The sequence below is a fragment of the Nerophis ophidion genome, linkage group LG25, assembly GCF_033978795.1.
Source record: "Nerophis ophidion isolate RoL-2023_Sa linkage group LG25, RoL_Noph_v1.0, whole genome shotgun sequence".
Taxonomy (NCBI): Eukaryota; Metazoa; Chordata; class Actinopteri; order Syngnathiformes; family Syngnathidae; genus Nerophis; species Nerophis ophidion.
The window spans coordinates 40,278,267-40,301,802 of NC_084635.1; the positions used below are offsets into that span (position 1 = coordinate 40,278,267).

At 37.9% G+C, this 23,536-nt stretch overlaps 1 protein-coding gene across 1 annotated transcript in view; it reads left to right on the forward strand.

The window, feature by feature from the left end:
• ly75 (lymphocyte antigen 75) overlaps positions 1–23,536 on the forward strand; it is an 88,713-nt gene that overhangs the window by 44,573 nt on the left and 20,604 nt on the right. Inside the window, exons 17-27 of the mRNA XM_061887352.1 lie at positions 15–50; positions 3,122–3,291; positions 4,543–4,610; positions 6,969–7,045; positions 7,156–7,292; positions 13,351–13,459; positions 13,529–13,689; positions 17,450–17,579; positions 20,696–20,916; positions 20,980–21,142; positions 22,902–23,069. Of these exons, the coding sequence (XP_061743336.1) occupies positions 15–50; positions 3,122–3,291; positions 4,543–4,610; positions 6,969–7,045; positions 7,156–7,292; positions 13,351–13,459; positions 13,529–13,689; positions 17,450–17,579; positions 20,696–20,916; positions 20,980–21,142; positions 22,902–23,069 (1,440 nt within the window). The remainder of the gene's footprint in view (positions 1–14; positions 51–3,121; positions 3,292–4,542; positions 4,611–6,968; positions 7,046–7,155; positions 7,293–13,350; positions 13,460–13,528; positions 13,690–17,449; positions 17,580–20,695; positions 20,917–20,979; positions 21,143–22,901; positions 23,070–23,536) is intronic.

The following is a 23,536-nucleotide window of genomic DNA, read 5'->3' on the forward strand; positions in this document are numbered from 1 at the left end:
TTGTCTTTTAACAGGAGTGACACCAAAGTATCCTGACTGGTACAATCCTGGTAATCAGCGACTACTGTGCTTAAAGCATGTTGTGTCTACTATTATTTAAAGGGGGTCACACTATGAAAATGCCACTTTTTGTGTTTTTGGGATCCTGGTAAGTGCAGAAAATGTGAATTCCGATCATGGAGATATTTAAAAAAAAATGTTCCAAACAAGCAGTTTGGCATTTGGACCTACTTGTGACATACTCGTCTACAGACATGGTAGAAGTTTTATTTTCCTAAGTGGCACTTCTCGTCCAAACAATTGTATCCACAGTGCAATGAGTGAAAATGTGCTGTTGTTGTTTGTAAAAAACCAGCACAGGGGCTACAAGTAATTGCTAGTTCCGTACAACATATGTGCCACATGAAAAACATGTTGTTTACAGCAGTATTTTTCAACCAGCCGTGTGATACAGTCTGGTGTGCCGTGGGAGATGATATCGTTTCACCTATTTGGGTTAAAAATATTTTTTGCAAACCAGTTATTATAAACCGCAAATAATGTGCCGTTGTTGAGTGTCGGTGCTGTCTAGAGATCAGCAGAGTAATACTCTTCCATATCAGTAGGTGGCAGCAAGTAGCTAATTGCTTTGTAGATGTCGGAAACTGCGGGAGGCAGTGTGCAGGTAAAAAGGTGTCTAATGCTTAAACCAAAAATAAACAAAAGGTGAATGCCCCTAAAAAAGGTGTTGAAGCTTAGGGAAGGCTATGCAGAACAAAACTAGAATTGAACTGGCTACAAAGGAAACAAAAACAGAATGCTGGACGACAGCAAAGACTTACTGTGGAGCAAAGACAATATACAGCCGAACATGACATGACAATCAACAATGTCCCACACAAAGCAGGATAAAAACAACAGAAATATTCTTGATTGCTAAAACAAAACAGGTGTGGGGAATAGCGGTCAAGGAAGACAAGAAACTGCTACAGGAAAATACCAAAAAAAAGAGAAAGGAGCGCAAGACAAGAAGTAAAACACCACACACAGGAAAACAGCAAAAAAGTCCAAATAAGTCAGGGTGTGATGTGACAGGTGGTGACAGTACACCTACTTTGAGACAAGAGCTATAGTCATGCATGCTTGCTTATGTTTTAAAGCAGGGGTCCCCAAACTATGGCCTGCCAGCATCCACAATCCGGCCCGCGGGTAGTAAAAAAAAATTAGAAAACATTTTTTTTTAGTCCAGGCTTAAAAATAAATAAAAATTGTATTCATTTATTTTTTGATTATAATTTTTTTTAATCTGTCCTTTTTCGCCCATCCTACAATCCATTTTCTACCGCTTGTTACTGGGTCTCCTAGGCAGATAAGGCACGCCAGCATCCAAAATCCGGCCCGCGGGTAATACCAAGTAAAAAAATATATATATATTTACAGTATATTGATTATTATTATTATTTTTATTTTTTTAATCTTTCCTTTTTCGCCCATCCATCAATTTATCACCGCCTGTTACTGGGTCTCTGAGGCAGATAAGGCAAGACAGCATCCAAAATGCAGAGAATAGTTTCACCACACCTCGTGTGTGTGACAATCATTGGTACTTTAACTTTAACTTTTAAAATTCGGCCCGCGACAAAAAAAAAAAAAAAGGTGTTTTTGTTTTTTTTAAATATATATATTTTTTAATCCGTCCCTTTTCGCCCATCCATCAATCCATTTTCTACCGCTTGTTACTGGGTCTCCTAGCCGCTCAAGCAAATCATATTGTCTAAAACGTCATCACGCTTGCGCCATAAAGGCGGCAAGTGCACGATCTTTCAGTCAATTAGTGCATGAGGGGAAAAATGGCAAAATCGTTGGGGAAACATAAATTAGACTCCGAGTGGAGAGTTTTTAAACATCAGTGGACATTTGACTTTTGTTCAGTTTAAGGAAAAGACAGTTTGGATTGTATTTATATATATATATATATATATATATACCGTATTTCCTTGAATTGCCGCCGGGCCGCTAATTAATTTAAAACCTCTTCTCACTCCGGCATTTATCAAAGGCATGCGGTAAATTTAGGCCTGCGCTTATAAATTTGAATGTGATGTAAGGATACCATCATGAAAAGCACATTTAATTAAAAAAACTTTATTATGGTCTTACCTTTACTTATAAATGAAGTCCATGCGCAGCTCCTTCTGATCAAAAGCATAGATAACTTGTTTATAGAAGTCTTCCTTATCTTTCTTCAGTTTTAAAAGTCTCTCTGTCTCGATGGAGATCTTCCTTTAATACCTCCTGCATCGATTGAAAGTCCAGTTTAGAAAACTGTCTTATTTTAGATATGTAATCCTCCATGTTAAAAGTGCAAGCGAGAGGAAAAAATAAACTATCGCCGCTCACTCTTGCTGCTTGTCTCTTCTTCTGTAGCCGAGTAGTCGCAAGAAGGATCACTAGTGCCCTCCACCACCAGGAGGCGGGAGTCATTTAATGACTCATATTTGACACACGCAGCTACGGTATATTAATAAAACACAGCTGCTTACTGTTCTTTTTAGCATATTCAATAGCTTGGACCTTAAATCCTACTGAATAGCTCTTAATCTTCTTCCCTTTATGCGATTTCAAATTTTGAAATCAGCCTCCTCCATTTTGAAAATGATGACAGGTGAAGTGTCACTCGTGACGTGACGAGTTTGACCCGTCGGAAATTCTAGACATGCGCTAATAAAGATAATATTTTGCGAAACGAGTTTGACCTTAATCCTTAGCCGGCGGTAATGCTAAGCATGCGCTAATTATTTTGCGAAAGGAGTTTGACCCGGCAGTAATTCTAGGCAGGCACATACTATATACCCGGCGGCAATTCAAGGAAATACGGTATTCAGTTTTTTTAAGGCGGTCTGTCATAACGTTTTTAGGATTCAATCAGACATTACTGTGAGGTTTTGTATTTGTGATCCTAAAAATAGATACACCGGCCCCAAGACTAATTTTTCTTCTCTATATTTGGCCCCCTAGGGCAAAATAATTGTAGATGAAAACCCCTAACAAGACCCCTTTAAGTCACGTGCGGTAGAAGAAGTGTGCATGTGTCTAAAAGGAGATGTGATGACGTCCAAGACTATGTCAAACGTCTTCCCAGGTGTGCATCATGAGACGTCCATCTTCATCGACGGCAGCGAGTTCTGGTTCGTCAACGAGCCTCAGTTGACCTTCGAGGAGGCCATGCTGTTCTGCAGCATGAACGGCAGCAATCTGGCCTCACCCCCCAGCTCTACTGCTGCCAGACTCATCCAGCAAAACATCGCCAAGGCAAGTGGGCGTCACTCCACCACTCAGGCATGTGATTGTTCCGTCTACAGTCGCAAATCACTTTTTTTTTAATCTCTGTTAAAATACAAACAAACATGTTCCATTTTTCTTGCTTTTTTTCCGACCTACAATGTGTGTTAAAATCTGGATCTGTCTCTTTGTCATACCTGCCAACAACTGCGGTTTTTGATAATCTGGTGGTAAAAACTACTCTTTTTCATAAAAAATGATGAAGTTAAAAATGGAAGCTACGTCGCGAAGCAAATCCACGCGCTGGGGACAAACTGTACATCAATGATGATTGGTTGGTTTACATCAGGGGTCTCAGACACGCGGCCCGGCCCGCGAGACGTTATTTTGCGGCCCCCACCTTAATGTGAAAGTTTAAAGTTAGTGCGGCCCGCGAGTTTTATATGAATGGCGCTTGACAGCGTTGTGTTATTTGGCTCCAAAATGGCTCTTTCAACGTTCTGGGTTGCCTACCCTGCGTTAGTGGAAAAGCGGCAAGTAAGTGAAAGTGACAGAGTTCTTGCCATGGAGACGAGGGTTTCCTTACGTGCCTGGCTGCAGTCACCGCAACACCTGTTTGTTAGTAATAACAGTCCCCGATAACCTGGACCAATTCAAAATGTTATTTTTTTTTATTGTTTAATTTGCATTGCCTCACACGATGAACACTGCATATATTTCTATATGACGCCGGATAACACTCCGGGAGCCATCACTTTTTTGCACTGGCTAGCTCGGTACTTTCCCGGCTACTATCCGCCGACCGCCGTGTTGCTGTAGGGAGGGAACGCGGAACGACACACATTGCGGAAATAATGTTACTTAAATAACATTATTCTCAGTGTGTCGGCTAAATAGAAATATATTCTATGCTGAGGAGTACGCAACGTTTTTTTTAGGAAATCTTTTCTTGCGGCCCAGCCTCACCCAGACTCCGCATCCAGTGGCCCCCAGGTGAAGTGAGTTTGAGACCCCTGGTTTACATGAAAGAACTTCCATGATTGGTTGGTTGACTACAATGTAAACCCGAATAAGTAAGCAGAACTCCAAAAAAGTAAGGCAGTCAGATATATATATATATATATATATATATATATATATATATATATCCCAGCTTATTTTCCGTCTTTTTCGTAAAGTTCAAATCACATGCCTGAAGACACAAACTCTCTCACTTTCACGACCGTGAAAGAAACCAATACAACGTCTGATGATGTCCGTCACAAAATGATTTCTGAGCAGATGTCAAGTTCTCCTAAACAAGGCTGGTGGGTCAACCTGAAAGATCCCAAGCGGTTGTTTCCCATGATGTAAGACGCTACACACATACACACACATACACGCACACACATTCTTGTATTTGTTACCTTCTTGAGACCCCCGAAAAATGCCTCCCTCTTTAGGACTGCCCTGTCTAGATATATAAAGAAATGTATTTACAACATTAATAATATATAAATACTATGCAAATATAAAAAAAGCTTGTAGAAAAAAATGAGTTGGAATTTCAAGAGAAAAAGGTCACAATTTCACAACAAAAACGTAGAATTTTGGCAGTATTAAAGTCATAATTTTATTCAACGCAAGTCAAAATTTGACAAGAAAAACTGATATGATAAAAGTTGAAAATGTACTCAATCACAGTCACAGTTTTACAAGAAAAACTTGAATTTTAGCAGTTTTATAATAAAAGTCGTAATTTTACTCGACAAGTCAAAATTTGACAAGAAAAACTGAACATTTGTGCAATATTATGATGAAAGTTGGAATTTTACTCAATAACAGTCGCAATTTTACAAGAAAATGTTAACATTTTGGCAATTATATGAAAAGAGTCGTAACCTTACTCGGCAAAAGTCACAATTTTCTAAGAAAACTTTACAATGTTGGCAATATCATAATAATCAGAATTTTACTCGGCAAAATTATGACAAGTCATAATTTTACTTAAAAAATGTCACTATTTTACAAGAACAACAAAACAATTGGCAATATCGTGATAAAAGTAAGAATTTTATCTGACAAATGTCACCATTTTGCATTACAAAGTAGTATTTTTATATCAAAGTAATAATTTTATGAGAAAATATTGCAATATTACAGAAACAGAAAGAATATGAGAAATTGTTCCCAATTTTATAAGAACAAAGTCAACACATTGCGAGAAAGACTGCTTTTAGTTCATTGTTGTTTTTTTTTTTTTTGTATTTTGTTTGTAATTGGTTTTTAATCTTCGTTATTTACCTCAAGTTATTACAGTATGACTCTATATACATATTTATTTGATTAATTTTGGCCAAAGGGGGCACATTTCAATTTTTTACACACACTTGTTATTTCATATGTTAACCAGATGTGGAGCACTTTTAAAAGCGACACACAGTCAATTAGAAAAATCCCTCCTTTTTGGGAGCACCCTCATGTTGATAGATGTCACCACAAATGAGACATTGTCTATTGGGACCATCATTTATGTCATCACTTGTTCACACCTCCTCGTATGGAAGATACTTTTCCTTCTTCATGTCTCTAGAAGGGTAGCAATACAAGAACACACGTATTTCTTACCTTCTTGAGACCTCCGAAAAATGCCTACCTATTTAGGACCACCATTTCTAGATATATAAAGATTTTTAGTAATATATACATATTATGCAAACATAATAAAAAGTTTGTTGTGAAAAAATGAGTTGGAATTTCAAAAGAAAAAGATCACAATTTCAAAAGAAAAACTTAGAATGTTGGCAGTATTATAATAAAAGTTTGAATTTTTAACGCAAGTCAAAATTTTACAAGAAAAACTGAACATTTGTGCAATATTATGATAAAAGTTGGAATTTTACTCAATAACAGTCGCAATTTTACGAGAAAACATTATAATTTTTGGCAATTTTTTGAAAAGAGTCATTTTAAACGACAAAAGTCACAATTTTATAAGAAAAGTTTAAAATGTTGAAATTTTATAATCAATAATCTGAATTTTGATTGGCAAATTTATGACAAGTCATAAATGTCACTACTTTACAAAAACAAATATTGCAATATTGTAATAAAACTCAGAATTTTATGTGACCAATGTCCCCCTTTTCCATTAAAATGTAATAATTTAACATAAAAAAGTAAACATTTTAGAGGAAATGTTGTAATATTACAGAAACAGAAAATTGTCCCCAATTTTAATTTTACAAGGAAAATATTGACACATTGTGAGAAAGACTTTTTTTCTTTTTTTTTTTTTTTAATTTTTTGTTTTTAATTGGTTTTTAATCTTCACTATTTACTTCAAGTTATTATATTTTGTCTATTTACATATTGTTTATTTTTAATAATTTTGGTCAAAAGGGGCACATTTCAATTTCTTAAACACACACTTGTTATTTCATATGTTGACCAGGGGGGGGAGCACTTTTAAAAGCGACACACAGTCAATTAGAAAAATCCCTCCTTCTTGGGAGCACCCTCATGTTGATAGATGTCACCACAAATGAGACATTGTCTATTGGGACCATCATTTATGTCATCACTTCTTCACACCTCCTCATATGGAAGATACTTTTCCTTCTTCATGTCTCAGGAAGGGTACCAATACAAGAACACACACACACACACACAGAAAGTTCATTTTGCATGTGTGCACTTTACCATAGATTGCTGCGTGTGTGTTGTAGGGAACCGCAGCTGCACTTTTATTATTCAGCCCTCTTCAATAGATGCACCTCCATCAGCCCTGAGCGCGCCTTGCCTAGTGAGTACACACACACACACACATACATACACACACATACACACACACACACACACACAGTTAATGTGTTTGCAAAAAGTGCTGGATCATGATGCCCTCTGGTCTTGCAGAGTACGAGCACAGTTGCAGGCAGCAGCTGCCTTTTGTGTGTGAGAAGCAATCGGTCACGTCGGTGGAGAAGAACCCTCTGGATCCTCAGCCTGGAGGTCTGCCGTGTGGGAACACCTCTCTGGCTTTCAGGAACAAGGTTTGATGCTCGGCGTCCATTTTTCACATGTCTTCATGGCAGTCGGGTCATGTGACTGTTTAGGGGCCGCCCCTGCGAATAACCCCCAATATTGTCCAGTCCCAGAAATGCCAGTATTGTTTTAATCATGGTGAGATGTTGTCACGCTCTTAAAGGGGAACATTATCAGCAGACCTATGTAAGTGTCAATATATATCTTGATGGTGCAGAAAAAAGACCATATATTTTTTTAACCGATTTCCGAACTCTAAATGGGTGAATTTTGGCGAATTAAACGCCTTTCTGTTTATCGCTTTTTGCGATGACATCAGAATGTGACGTCTCCGAGGTATTACAGCCGCCATTTTCATTTTCAACACATTACAAACAGCGGGTCTCAGCTCTGTTATTTTCCGTTTTTTCGACTATTTTTTGGAACCTTGGAGACATCATGCCTCGTCGGTGTGTTGTCGGAGGGTGTAACAACACTAACAGGGAGGGATTCAAGTTGCACCACTGGCCTGAAAATGCCAAAGTGTCTGCCGCCAGACCCCCGTTGAATATACCAGAGTGTCTGCACAATTTACCGGCGATGACAGACATGGCACAGAGATGTATGGATAACCTGCAGATGCATTTGCAACGATAAATTCAACAAAATGACAAAGGTGAGTTTTGTTGATGTTGTTGACTTATGTGCTAATCAGACATATTTGGTTGCGGCGTGACTGCCAGCTAATCGATGCTAACATGCTATTTACCGGCCGTGCTAAAGCAGACATGGCACAGAGATGTATGGATAACCTGCAGATGCATTTGCAACTATATTACGTTTACTTCCACCCACATTTAATGCAAAAAAATCACTTACCAATCGAAGGATTTAAGTAGCTCCAGTGTCATAAGATGCGAAAGTCCTGATCGTATGGTCCGCACATTTCACCGGCGATGCTAACGCAGCTATTCGGCCATGCTATGGCTATGAATAGCATCAATAGCTATTCGCTCAATAGCTTCAGTTTCTTCTTCAATACTTTCATACTCCAACCATCCGTTTCAATACATGCGTAATCTGTTAAATCGCTGAAATCCGAGTCTGAATCCGAGCTAATGTCGCTATATCTTGCTGTGGTATTCGCCGTTGTTTGTTTACATTGGCAGCACTGTGTGACGTCACAGGGAAATGGCCAGTGTCTTCGCAAATAGCGAAAATCAAACACTTTAAAGCTTTTTTTAAGGATATTCGGTGACTGGTAAAATTTTGAAAAAAAACTTCAAAAAATACAACAAGCCACTGGGAACTGATTTTTATTGTTTTTAACCCTTTTGAAATTGTGATAATGTTCCCCTTTAAGGCCACTCTGCCATATTCTTGTGGTGTTTGTCCAAGAGAAAGTCTTCAAGATGCCATCATGTGTCAAATGAAGTGGCAGGAATATTTCAGATGAACACATTGACTGTGATTGACATGATGCTCAAATATTATAATCATATTCGACACTACGTTATGGCTACTCTGTCGGTCGAAAAAGGGTTTGAAAAAATAAAAATAAAGATTGCAGATTAGCCCCGAGGAGGAGGTTTTATGACGCACTAAATTCCTAATAAGCACTCAGGGAGATATATTTCTAGATTTAAAATTGTTCTAATTTATTTTCACAAACAAAAAGTGGTTGACTTTTTATATAATCAAAATAACTTATTTAGTGTGGATCCTTTGAATTATGTTATTTATGTAATTGTTTAGCTAAAGCACACAATTAGGGGCCGGGATGTTGGAGCTGTCACGCCAAATTTCTTCCCCCACTACAAAAACCTTCCCCCCCATTTACTTCCGGGGTCATGATTAATACAGACGTTTTGTTAACGCTATATTATAAAAATATAACGCTATATTATAAAAATATAACGCTATATTTTAAAAAATACAGATGTTTTGTTAACGCTATATTATAAAAAAAAAAAAAAAAAAATTACAAACCCAGGCTATGGGATGATGCATTTACTTCCAGGGTCACGTTTCTTCACGTTTCCTTTTTACGTCATCCCATAGCTCGTGTTTGTAAATTGTTTTTAAAAAATTGTTTTAATTTTTTATAATATAGCGTTAACAAAACGTCTGTATTGTTATAATATAGCGTTATATTGTTATAATATAGCGTTATATTGTTATAATATAGCGTTAACAAAACGTCTGTATTGTTATAATATAGCATTATATTGTTATAATATAGCGTTATATTTTTATAATATAGCGTTAACAAAATGTCTGTATTAATCATGACCCCGGAAGTAAATGGGGGGTGGGGGGTCTGTAGGGGGGAAGAAATTTAGCGTGACAGAGCCTATCTATATTATTTATTTAATAATTGTTTTGATAATGGAATCAAATCATGCCAATGATGAAATTGATGGATTATTGGATGTTTCAGATAAATTATATTGACTGATTGTTTTCAGCTGCTCACGCTCCTCCTGCTGAGCCTCTTCCTCCTCCTATGATTAAGAAGACAGCACAGCTGGGCGCTGCCTTTGTCTGTCTGTCATGCTGAAGGAGTGAGGAGTGATATGGTTTGTTTACCACTAGATAAGTTATTTTCGTTACCGTATTTCCTTGAATTGTTGCCGGGGCGCTAATTAATTTAAAACCTCTTCTCACTCCGGCGTTTAAAGGCATGCGGTAAAAGTAAGCATGCGCTAATTATTTTAAAACCTCTTCTCACTCCAGCACTTACCAAAGGCATGCAGTAAAAATTTGAGTGTGATGTAAAGATACCATCATGAAAAGCACATTTAATTAAAAAAAACGTTATTATGGTCTTACCTTTACTTATAAATGAAGTCCATGTGCAGCTCCTTCTGATCAAAAGCATCAATAACTTGTTTACAGAAGTCTTCCTTATCTTTTTTCAGTTGTAAAAGTCTCTCTGTCTCGATGGAGATCTTCCTTTATTACTTCCTGCTTCGATTGAAAGTCCAGTTTAGAAAACTGCTATCAGACCGCTGCTATCAGTTAGCTCGGCTCCTCACGTAAAGGCGACGACAGAATTATCCTCGGACAACTCCCCCTCCCGTTCTGCTCCGTGGGTGATCTCGTTATCCCACCGCTGCCACCAGGAAGTCCATCCATCCATTTTCTACCGCTTATTCCCTTTCGGGGTTGCGGGGGGCGCTGGCGCCTATCTCAGCTACAATCGGGCGGAAGGCAGGGTACACCCTGGACAAGTCGCCACCTCATCGCAGGGCCAACACAGATAGACAACATTCACACTCACATTCACACACTAGGGCCAATTTAGTGTTGCCAATCAACCTATACCCAGGTGCATGTCTTTGGAAGTGGGAGGAAGCCGGAGTACCCGGAGGGAACCCACGCATTCACGGGGAGAACATGCAAACTCCACACAGAAAGATCCCCAGCCTGGATTTGAACCCAGGACTGCAGGAACTTCAGTGTTATTGTATAAATAATACACTGGGTATTTATGACTGGAACATGCTTTATTTCAGCCCGGTTGTTTACATAGCCAGCATAGGAGTAGTGGTGTTACATCCTAAAAGGTCTGTCGTGCACCCCCGCGTCATATCTGTTCCCAGCACATATCACGTCACTCGTTGTCAGGATCACTAGCGCCCTCTACCACCAGGAGGCGGGAGTCATTTAATGACTCATATTTGACACACGCAGCTACGGTATGTTAATAAAACTAGCTGCTTACTGTTCTTTTTAGCATATTCGATAGCTTGGACCTTAAATCCTACTGAATAGCTCTTAATCTTCTTCCTTTTATGCGATTTCAAATGATTGAAATCAGCCTCCTCTATTTTGAAAAGGATGACAGGGGAAGTGTCACTCGTGACGTGACGAGTTTGACCCGGTGGTAATACTAAGCATGCGCTAATTATTTGGCAAAGCAGCAGTAATTCAAGGCAGGCGCATACGATATACCCGGCGGCAATTCAAGGAAATACGGTATGTTGAAAGTCAACCACGGAGAATATTTTTTATTTGTGAAAATAAATTATCAAAATTTTTGGAATCTAGAAATATCTCCGCGAGTGCTTATTCTGGAATTTATTGTGTCATAAACCTCCTCCTCAGGGCTACTCTGCTAACTTTATTTGTATTTTTTCAAAACTTTATGGAACGCAAGAGTAGCCATATCACACTATATATACAATATATATACAGTGGTGGTCAAAAGTGTAGGTACACTTGTAAAGAACATGATGTCATGGCTGTCTTGAGTTTCCAATCATTTCTACAACTCTTATTTTGTTGTGATGTAGTGATTGGAGCACATACTTGTTGCTCACAAAAAACATTCATGAAGTTTGCTTCTTTTACGAATTTATTATGGCTCTACTGAATATGTGAGCAAAAGTATACGTACAGCAATGTTAATATTTGCTTACATGTCCCTTGGCAAGTTTCGCTTTTGGTAGCCATCCATAAGTTCTGCTTCAATTTTTGACCACTCCTCTTGACAAAATTGGTGCAGTTCAGCTAAATGTGTTGGTTTTCGGACATGGACTTGTTTCTTCAGCATTGTCCACACGTTTAAGTCAGGACTTTGGGAAAGCTTTTCTAAAACCGTCATTTTAGCCTGATTTAGCCATTCCTTTACCACTTTTGAGGTGTGTTTGGGGTCATTGTCCTGTTGGAACACCCAACTGTGCCCAAGACCCAACCTCCTGGCTGATGATTTTAGCTTGTCCTGAAGGATTTGGAGCTAATCCTTTTTTTTTTTTGTCCCATTTAAAGCAGCAGTTCCATTGGCAGCAAAACAGGCCCAGAGCATAATACTACCACCACCATGCTTGACTGTAGGATGATGATCCTGGGATTAAAGGCCTCACCTTTTCTCCTCCAAACATATTGCTGGGTATTGTGGCCAAACAGCTCACTTTTTGTTTTATCTGACCTCAGAACTTATCTTTGTCCATGTGAGGTCAGATGAAACAAAAAGTGAGATGCTTGGCCACAATACCCAGCAATATGTTTGGAGGAGAAAAGGTGAGGCCTTTAATCCCATCAAGCATGATGGTGGTAGTATTATGATTTAGCCATTCCTTTACCACTTTTGAGGTGTGGTTGGGGTCATTGTCCTGTTGGAACACCCAACTGCACCCAAGACCCAACCTCAGGGCTGATGATTTTAGTTTGTCCTGAAAAATTTGGAGCTAATCCTCCTTTTACATTGTCCTATTTAGTCTCTGTAAAGCAGCAGTTCCATTGGCAGCAAAACAGGCACAGAGCATAATACTACCACCACCATGCTTGATTGTAGACATGTTGTTCCTGGGATTAAAGGCCTCACCTTTTCTCCTCCAAGCATATTGCTGACTATTGTGGCCAAACAGCTCCATTTTTGTTTCATCTGACATCACATGGACAAAGATAAGACCTTCTGGAGGAAAGTTCTGTGGTCAGATGAAACAAAAATTGAGCCAAAATACCCAGCAATAAGATTGGAGGAGAAACGGTGAAGCCTTTGAATCCAGGAACACCATGCCAACCATCAAGCATGGTGGTGGTAGTATTATGCTCTGTGCTATATTATGCTATATTATATGAAGTGTCCTAAAATATATATAATATATAAAGAGATATATATATATATATATATATATAAAATATATGAAGTGTACTAAAATATATATAATATATAAAGTGTACAATACATATTTATACAAATAATATATAAAATTTACTAAAACATATATAAATTATATCTGTATATACTTTATTTATATATATATAAACTGTACTATTACATATATAATACATATAAAGTGTGCTTATATATATATATATATATATATACACCAAACATTTAAAGTGTACTAAAACATATATAATACATGTAAAGTGTACTAATATACAGTATATAATATATAAAGTGTACTGATATACATGATATAATATATAAAGTGTACATGTTTATACATATATATATATATATGTATATATATATATACATAAATTGTTCTTTTGTGTGTGTGTGTGTGTGTGTGTGTGTGTGTGTGAGTGTGTGTGTACTAATACATATTTATGATTTATGTCAAATGTGGCCAGTGCTACACGCTGATGAAGGAGGAGAAGCCGTTGTCGTTCAAGTTAGCGGGGGAGGTGTGTCTGTCGGTGAGGGGAACCCTGGTCACCATCTCAGACCAAGTGGAGCAAGGTAAGGTCGGAGCGGTCCACCAAGCTCCTTATCTGAAACCCTGCATGATGAAACGTCTGTTGCACTCAGACTTCGTCAGCAGCCTGCTGCCCACCATGAAGGACATGAGCGGCATCTGGGTGGGTCTCAAACTCAAACGCTACAAGCTGGAGTGGGTGGACCAGACCCCGGTGGAATACGTCAACTTCCACCCGCTGCTGCAGGGGATGCACAAGGCCATCAGAGTCGACGTGAGTGTCACCTCCAGTACATCACAGCTACAATAACATCTGACAGATACTGTACATCCTTGTCTTTGCTGTTCTAGCAGGCACAAAGCTTCATTGATTGTAAGAAGAAAGACCTCATTCAAAGCAGGCTTTGTCAAATAGTGTGGGATGCCGGGGGGTGCTTTATCAGTATCATGCTTCAAAAAGCAACATTTTTGACCTCTTCGTTTTGATTTATCTATAACAAATAGGAACACATTTTTATTTATTTATTTATTTGTAGGTTTAAGTGTTTTAAATTATGCTCTGTAGTAATATGGCTGATTTTTCAAATTGATTATCTATTTTTTTTAATTTCATTATTTCAAGTCAGTCAAAAATGTTTATAGTTTAAAAGAAGGATTAAATGTTTGTTTTTCTCAGGCAATGTACATCTTTTCTGTTCTAGACCAGTGGTCCCCAACATTTTTGTATCCGCGGACCGGTCAACGCTTAATAATTTGTCCCGCGGCCCCAGGTGGGGGGGGGCGGGGGGGGTCCTTTTTTTAAAAATTTTTAATTTATTTATTTTTTATTTTTTATTTGTCATGAAAAAGGGAGGTTTTTGTGGTTGGTGCACAAATTGTAAGGTTATATTGTGTTTTTTATGTTGATTTGTTTAAAAAAAAAAATATATATATATATATATATATATATATATATACATTATTATTATTTATTTAATTTTTTTTAAATAAAAATTAATGAAAAATTATTCTGCGGGGCGGTATCGCGGCCCGGTGGTTGGGGACCACTGTTCTAGACTAAGAAACAATGTGTACCTACTCAGTGGCCAAGTGGTTAAAGCAGGGGTGTCAAACGGACGACCCGCGAACAGCTTTTAACCGGCCCGTGGGATTAGTTTGCTGAGTATACAAATTAACCTGAAATTTTTGAATGACAGAAACAGCTCTTCTACACGTGTCTACTGGCTGTTGCAATAGCAGTTCTTTGTATCTCTGTAGATCAGAGGTCGGCATCCCGCGGCTCTTGGATCACTCGGATGTGGCTCAGCTGCATACTTGCCGAACCCCCCCATTTTTCCAAGAGGTTTTCCGGATTTCAGGGCCTCTCCCAGAAATCTCCCCAGGTTAACATTCTCAGATTTTCACCTGGACAACAATATTGAGGGCGTGCCGTGATGGCAATGCCTTAAACGTCCTCTAGACCATGTCATAGTGTCCGCTTTAATACTATGCTGTCTGAGTGCCGGCCGGCCACATTTAGTGTGCGGCTGCTGAATCAACGTTCAAGCTACTGCAAGGCATACTTGCTCAACAGCCATACAGGTTACACTGAGGGTTGTGATATAAAGAACTTTAACACTCTTACTAATATGCGCCACACTGTGAACCCACACCAAACAACAATGACAAACACATTTCGGGAGAACAGCCGCACTGTAACACAACATTAACACAACAGAACAAATACTCAGAATCCCATGCATCCCTAACTATTCCGGGCTACATTACACACCCTTACTACCACCTCCGTGCGTCGGTTGAGGTGGGCGGGGTTTGGTGCTAGCGGGGGTGTATAATCAATCAATGTTTACTTATATAACCCTAAATCACTAGTGTCTCAAAGGGCTGCACATTTCACAACACAAACCACTATGACATCCTCGGTAGGCCCACATAAGGGCAAGGAAAACTCACACCCAGTGGGACGTCGGTGACAATGATGACTATGAGAACCTTGGAGAAGACAAAAGCAATGGATGTCGAGCCCGAAGAGTTAGGGATGCATGGGATTCTGGGTAGTAGTTCTGTTGTGTTACAGTGTGGATGTTCTCCCGAAATGTATTTGTCATTCTTGTTTGGTGTGGTTTCACAGTGTGGCGCATATTAGTAAGAGTGCTGAAGTTGTTGATATCACAACCCTCAGTGTAACCTGTATGGCTGTTGAGCAAGTATGCCTTGCAGTCACTTATGTGTGTCTGCAGAAGCCTCATACAAATGTGAATAGGCTGGCAAGCTGTTTGTTACGGCTGTAGAGGGCGCTAAAGGCATTGTCATCATAGCACGCCCTTATTATTGTTGTTAGGCGTGGCGCAGTGGAAGAGTGGCCGTGCGCAACCCGAGGGTCCCTGGTTCAATCCCCACCTAGTACCAACCTCGTCACGTCCGTTGTGTCCTGAGCAAGACACTTCACCCTTGCTCCTGATGGGTGCTGGTTAGCGCCTTGCATGGCAGCTCCCTCCATCAGTGTGTGAATGTGTGTGTGAATGGGTAAATGTGGAAGTAGTGTCAAAGCGCTTTGAGTACCTTGAAGGTAGAAAAGCGCTACTATACAAGTACAACCCATTTATCATTTATTTAGGGTGAAAATCTGCAGAGTCGAGAGAATAGTTGCTCTGAAACTCTGTAGTCTCCCGGGAAATTTGAGATGGTTGGCAAATGTGATGTTGTCAAGCGGCTTTTAAATAAAACTCGCGCTAATATTACATTTTCATATTAAGGTGCGGGCCGTGTGTCTGAGACCCCTGGTTAATACATAGCACAAAGCAAAACAAAACTTTGTACGCTGTGTTATTTCATTTTAAACTTCAAAAGAGTCTTGTGGCTCCCAAACTTTTCTTTATTTTGTGAAACAGGTCAAAATGGCTCTTTGAGTGGTAAAGGAAGGCGACCCCTGCTGTAGATGATGGTACATACGTACAAAATAAAGCACATGTTTGTACATCAATCGAGGAAAATGATCAAACTACATACATGGCGTACTGTAATTTGATTTTGATATTTTTTTATCTGGATTGATTGAAAATGAACACCATTGAGTTGACTGATGGACATTATCACATCATTCATTCAGAAAATATAAACAAAGACAAATAAAGATAGAATACTATTAACCGCAACATGAAAGTGTAAAACAACAACATTATGATTTGTACATTTTCAGAATGTGCTTCTTCTATTTTTAAACACAGAAAACAATCTGAAGGTGTCTTTATTTTTAAGTTATCGTGCAGGGATTTTACCAGTCTGGCCCACTTGAGAGTAGATTTTTCTCCATGTGGCCCCCCCCCCATCTAAAATGAGTTTGACACCCCTGGGTTGGAGTGTCCGCCCTGAGATGGGTAGGTTGTGAGTTCAAACCCCGGCCGAGTCATACCAAAGACTATAAAAATGGGAGCCATTACCTCCCTGCTTGACACTCAGCATCAAGGCTGGGAATTGGGGGTTAAATCACCAAAAATTATTCCCAGGCGCGGCACCACTGCTACTCACTGCTCCCATCACCTCCCAGGGGGTGATCAAGGGTGATGGGTCAAATGCAGAGGACAAATTTCACCACACCTTGTGTGTGTGTGTGTGTGTGTGTGTGCGTGTGTGTGCGTGTGAATATCATTAGTACTTTCACTTGAATTAAGTCATTCCTAATTAATCTATATTTCTTTCTTTTTTGTTTTGTTTAATGTTGATAATAAGATGTTATGCAGAGTTTTGTAGATAAATGATACAATTTCAAGTATTTAGAATATTTTCTTCTTCCTGGGAGGGGATGACTCTGCTATAAAGTCAGCACTACTTGGTACTTTTTTAGATTATTTTTAGATGTGACTGACGCGATAAAAAACAACCATTTTCTACAGCTTGTCCCTCTCGGTAGAAACACTCACACACTCGGCCACTAAACTATAACTAGTGATTATTCCCAATTAAAGCGATAACTGAAGTCAGCTATTCCGTTCTGTTCCTTTTTTAATTTGACCATGTTTTTTTTTTTTTTGCAGAGCATGGACCCAGACAGCATGGAACTATGCATCTTCTTACTCAATAACCCCAACTCAGCCGTGTTGGGTACCTGGGACTACACCTCCTGCACCCAGCACCAGCATGTGGCCCTTTGTCAACATTATGCAGGTACATTGTTTTCATCAATGGTCCTCAGATACCCACAGGTCATCTTTTCTCTCAACATTTGCCATGTTTCCTCCTAAAGTTCAGCAACTTGAAGTTCCAGTAGAAGTGTGTTTCCACCGCATTGCACACTTCAGTGAAGTGTTAAAGCATGCGGGGGCCATTTTTGTATTTTTAATTTCCCAAACCAATACAATATATATATTTTTAAAACCGTTTAAGCTATTCCCAAATCCAGAAACTGTCTCATAAAACAACAATGGTAAAAATGTTTTTTTTGTTTTTTTTTAAAAGGCATGTATTAATATTATGTTTTATTACCAGACTCATACGTAAATATCTTCATCAATTTCAGGTCCGTCAATAAATAATGTATGTTGGTTGCACTTTTTGACAAACCCAACCTTGTTTTTTAGGCAAAAGCACAAAATATTTTATTTTTAGTGAAACATATGAAGCCCTAATTTAAAAATTGTAGCAGATTTGATGTGTAAAGTCAGGTTTTTGTCCTCAAACAGTCAGAAAGTTCTCCTGTTAGCAAATGATGAATTCATGTGGTCCATTTCAACTATAAATAACAATATATCAATAATACATGTCAGTGTTCATCTGTAAATAACAATATATCAATAATACATGTCAGTGTTCATCTGTAAATAACAATGTATCAATAATAAATGTCAGTGTTTATCTGTAAATAACAATATATCAATAATACATGTCAGTGTTCATCTGTAAATAACAATATATCAATAATAAATGTCAGTGTGTATATGTAAATAACAATATATCAATAATACATGTCAGTGTTTATATGTAAATAACAATATATCAATAATAAATGTCAGTGTGTATATGTAAATAACAATATATCAATGATAAATGTCAGTGTTTATCTGTAAATAACAATATCAATAATAAATGTCTGTGTTCCATCTGTAAATAACAATATATCAATAATAAATGTCAGTGTTTGTATGTAAATAACAATATATCATGATAAATGCCATCCATTTTTCCTACCGCTTGTCCCGTTCAAGGTCATGAGGGGGTGCTGGAGCCTACCTCATTTGCATTCGGGTGTAAGGCGGCGTACACCCAGGACAAGTGACCACCTCATAGCAGGGCTCAATAATAAATGTCGGTGTTTATATGTAAATAACAATATATCAATAATAGATGTCAGTGTTTATCTGTAAATAACAATATATCAATAACAAATGTTAGTGTGTATATGTAAATAACAATATATCAATAATAAATATCAATGTTCCTTTGTAAATAACAATATATAAGTACTTAATGTCAGTGTTTATATGTAAATAACAATATATAAGTAATTAATGTCAGTGTTTATCTGTAAATAACAATATATCAATAATAAATGTCAGTGTTTATCTGTAAATAACAATATATAAATAATAAATGTCAATGTTCATCTGTAAATAACAATATATGAATTATAAATGTCAGTGTTTATCTATAAATAACAATATATAAGTAATTAATGTCAGTGTTTATATGTAAATAACAATATATAAGTAATTAATGTCAGTGTTTATATGTAAATAACAATATATAAGTAATTAATGTCAGTGTTTATCTGTAAATAACAATATATCAATAATAAATGTAAGTGTTTATCTGTAAATAACAATATATCAATAATAAATGTCAGTGTTTATCTGTAAATAACAATGTATCAATATTACATGTCAGTGTTTATCTACAAATAACAATATATAAGTAATTAATGTCAGTGTTTTTATGTAAATAACAATATATAAGTAATGTCAGTGTTTATATGTAAATAATATATAAGTAATTAATGCCAGTGTTTATATGTAGATAACAATATATAAGTAATTAATGTCAGTGTTTATTTGTAAATAACAATATATTAATAGTAAATGTCAGTCTTTACCTGTAAATAACAATATATAAATAATAAATGACAGCGTTTATCTGTAAATAAAAATTATCAATAATACATGTCAGTGTTCATCTGTAAACAACAATATATAAATAATAAATGTCAGTGTTCATCTGCAAATAACAATATATCAATAATACATGTCAGTGTTTATCTGTAAATAACAATATATCAATAATAAATGTCAGTGTGTATATGTAAATAACAATATATCAATAATAAATGCCATTCATCCATCCATTTTTCCTACCGCTTGTCCTGTTCTGGGTCGGTGGGGGTTTCTGGAGACTATGTCAGTTGCATTCGGGCGGAAGGCGGTGTACACCCCGGACAAGTCACCATCTCATCGCAGGGCTCAATAATAAATGTCGGTGTTTATATGTAAATAACAATATATCAATAATACATGTCAGTGTTTATCTGTAAATAACAATATATCAATAACACATGTCAGTGTTTATCTGTAAATAACAATATATCAATAATAAATGTTAGTTTGTATATGTAAATAACAATATATCAATAATATCAATGTTCATTTGTAAATAACAATATATAAGTAATTAATGTCAGTGTTTCTATGTAAATAACAATATATAAGTAATTAATGTCAGTGTTTATCTGTAAATAACAATATATCAATAATAAATGTAAGTGTTTATCTGTAAATAACAATATATCGATAATAAATGTCAGTGTTTATCTGTAAATAATATATCAATATTACATGTCAGTGTTTATCTGTAAATAACAATATATAAGTAATTAATGTCAGTGTTTTATGTAAATAACAATAGATAAGTAATTAATGTCAGTGTTTTTATGTAAATAACAATATATAAGTAATTAATGTCAGTGTTTATATGTAAATAACAATATATCAATATTACATGTCAGTGTTTATCTGTAAATAACAATATATAAGTAATTAATGTCAGTGTTTATATGTAAATAATATATCAATAATACATGTCAGTGTTTATATGTAAATAGCCATGTGTTTGAAAAATAAGTTTTTGGTGTTCAACTAAATCTACCCTGTTAGTTTTTTGGTGGAAACGCTTTATTTCAATGAGAAGGTTCCTGCAGGACCTTTTTGTTCTGGACCCAAACCCCAAACCTTGTCACAAGATCTGAAGCATGTTTTTTTGTCCAACTGTCCAACATCCCTCATTTCTGTTCCCAGACAAGCCGGAGGAGCCTTCCGTCCCCTCGGCGCCCTTCCAGGTCAACAACCACACCATCCTGCTGCTGGTCCAGAACCTGACCTGGTTTGAGGCCTTGGAGCAGTGCAGGAGCCACGACATGGACCTGGCCAGCGTGGCCGACACCTGGCTGCAGTCCACCCTCAGCGTGCACGTGAGCCGCGCGCGCACGCCCATGTGGATCGGCCTCTTCAGCGAAGACGTAAGAACCCACCTTTGACCGCGGCGCTCCTGTCGCCTGACCCTCGTCCCTCGTCCCGTCCAGGACGGCATCCACTACCGCTGGACCGACCACAGCCACACCGTCTTCAGCCGCTGGTCCGCTGACGTCACGGCGGGTTCCTGCGTTTACCTCGACACCGACGCCTTCTGGAAGGCCACCGAGTGCGAGCAGGAGCTGGGCGGCGCTATCTGCCACAAACCGCAACGTGAGTCCCGACAAAGCGAGAACACGAGGGCCTTTTCCCACAGAGGTGTGGCCTTCGCAAACGAGCAGAGTCTTTTGAACAGCTCTTTTAAACAGGCGTGAGATTCTTCCGTCTAAAGTCGGAAATCCGTCTTTTTTTATCTCTGTAAAAATAGTGAAGTGAACACTAGTAAGGTTGTAAATACTGTTTAACGTAGGCTAACCCATGTGGTTCCTGTGGATGTGAACACAATTATTGTAGTGATTAAATAACATAGTGACTGAAACAGACAAAGTCATGTGTAAATAATGTCAATAAGTAGATGAACCATCTGTGGCAGTGAAGTGAACACTAGTAAGGTTCTAAATACTGTATAGACTAAGCAAACCCATGTGGTTCCTGTGGATGTGAACACATATATTGTAGTGATTAAATAACATAGTGACTGAAACAGACAATGTAATGTGTAAATGATGTCAATAAGTAGATGAACCATCTGTGGCAGTGAAGTGAACACTAGTAAGGTTGTAAATACTGTTTAAAGTAGGCTAACCCTTGTGGTTCCTGTGCATGTGAACACGATTATTGTAGTGACTAAATAACATAGTGACTGAAACAGACAAAATCATGTGTAAATGATGTCAATTAGTAGATGAACCATCTGTGGCAGTGAAGTGAACACTAGTAAGGTTGTAAATACTGTTTAAAGTAGGCTAACCCATGTGGTTCCTGTGCATGTGAACACGATTATTGTAGTGACTAAATAACATAGTGACTGAAACAGACAAAATCATGTGTAAATGATGTCAATTAGTAGATGAACCATCTGTGGCTGTGAAGTGAACACGAGCAAGGTTGTAAATACTGTAAAGAGAAGGCTAACCCATGTGGTTTATGTGGATGTGAACACAATTACTGTAGTGACTTAATAACATAGTGACTGAAACAAAGTCATGTGTAAATAATGTAAATAACTACATGAACCATCTGTGGCTGTGAAGTGAACACTAATAAGGTTGTAAATACTGTTTAAAGTAGGCTAACCCATGTGGTTCCTGTGGATGTGAACACAATTACTGTAGTGACTAAATAACATAGTGACTGAAACAGACAAAGTAATGTGTAAATGATGTCAATTAGTAGATGAACCACCTGTGGCTGTGAAGTGAACACGAGCAAGGTTGTAAATACTGTAAAGAGTAGGCTAACCCGTGTGGTTTATGTGGATGTCAACACAATTACTGTAGTGACTAAATAACATAGTGACTGAAACAGACAAAGTAATGTGTAAATAATTTCAATAACTAAATGAACCATCTGTGGCTGTGAAGTGAACACGGGCAAGGTTGTAAATACTGTCTAGAGTAGGCTAACCCATGTGGTTTTTGTGGATGCTAGCACAATTATTGTCGTGACTAAATAACATAGTGACTGAAACAGACAAAGTAATGTGTAAATAATGTCAATTACTTGATGAACCATCTGTGGCTGTGAAGTGAACACTAGTAAGGTTGTAAATACTGTCTAGATTAGGCTAACCCATGTGGTTCCTGTGGATGCGAACACAATTATTGTAGTGACTAAATAACATAGTGACTGAAACAGACGGTCATTCATTTGGATGAATGTGTTTATGTCAACTCTGTTGATCATTTTCCAATTCTTTGTACACTAAAAATTTTTTAAATGGGGCTTTGTTTGGCTAATTTTTGCCTGTTCAATTGCTGAAAAACCTCTCGCTGAGGCCCCCTGTTCCTCTCCTCTGGTGTGGGTCTTGCAGGAGAGATCATCAGCACCACTCCAGAGGACGTGGCCGTCAAGTGTCCTCACAAGATCAACGGCCCCAACTGGGTCCCCTTCAAGAACAACTGCTACTCCTTCCAATTGTCGGCGTCCAGGTGGGAGCAGGCTGACAAGGCCCCCGTACGCGACGTCTGCGCCAGCCTGCGTAAGAATCTCTTCCTTCTTCATCATTAGAGCAGCTAATTAATCAGCACTTTATTAGAACACGGTGCTTTATTGTCCCATATTCAAACACAGTCTTACTATCCAAACTGTGTGTACCAAATATATACTTGGTTTTTAATGAATACTTAGGCCTACTATGCTTATGTGTTTCAATGCGGGAGTTACTTGGAGAGCCAAGTGTTTTCTGAGGCAGTACTTGGTGAAATACGTTTGAGGTACCGCTGCTTTAAGTTAGTGTTTCTTAACGGTAATGGCGGGGCCCATTGTTGGTTACTTAGCCGTAATGCACTTTTCCACCACTTGTGGCAGTATTGTTAAAATCAGACACACAGACAAAGTCATTGAGACGTTTCTGAAGCGCAAAAAATATGACTAAAGTGGTGAAGTTGTATTTTCTTTTCTTTTCTTTCCTTTCTTTCTTTCTTTCTTTCTTTCTTTCTTTCTTTA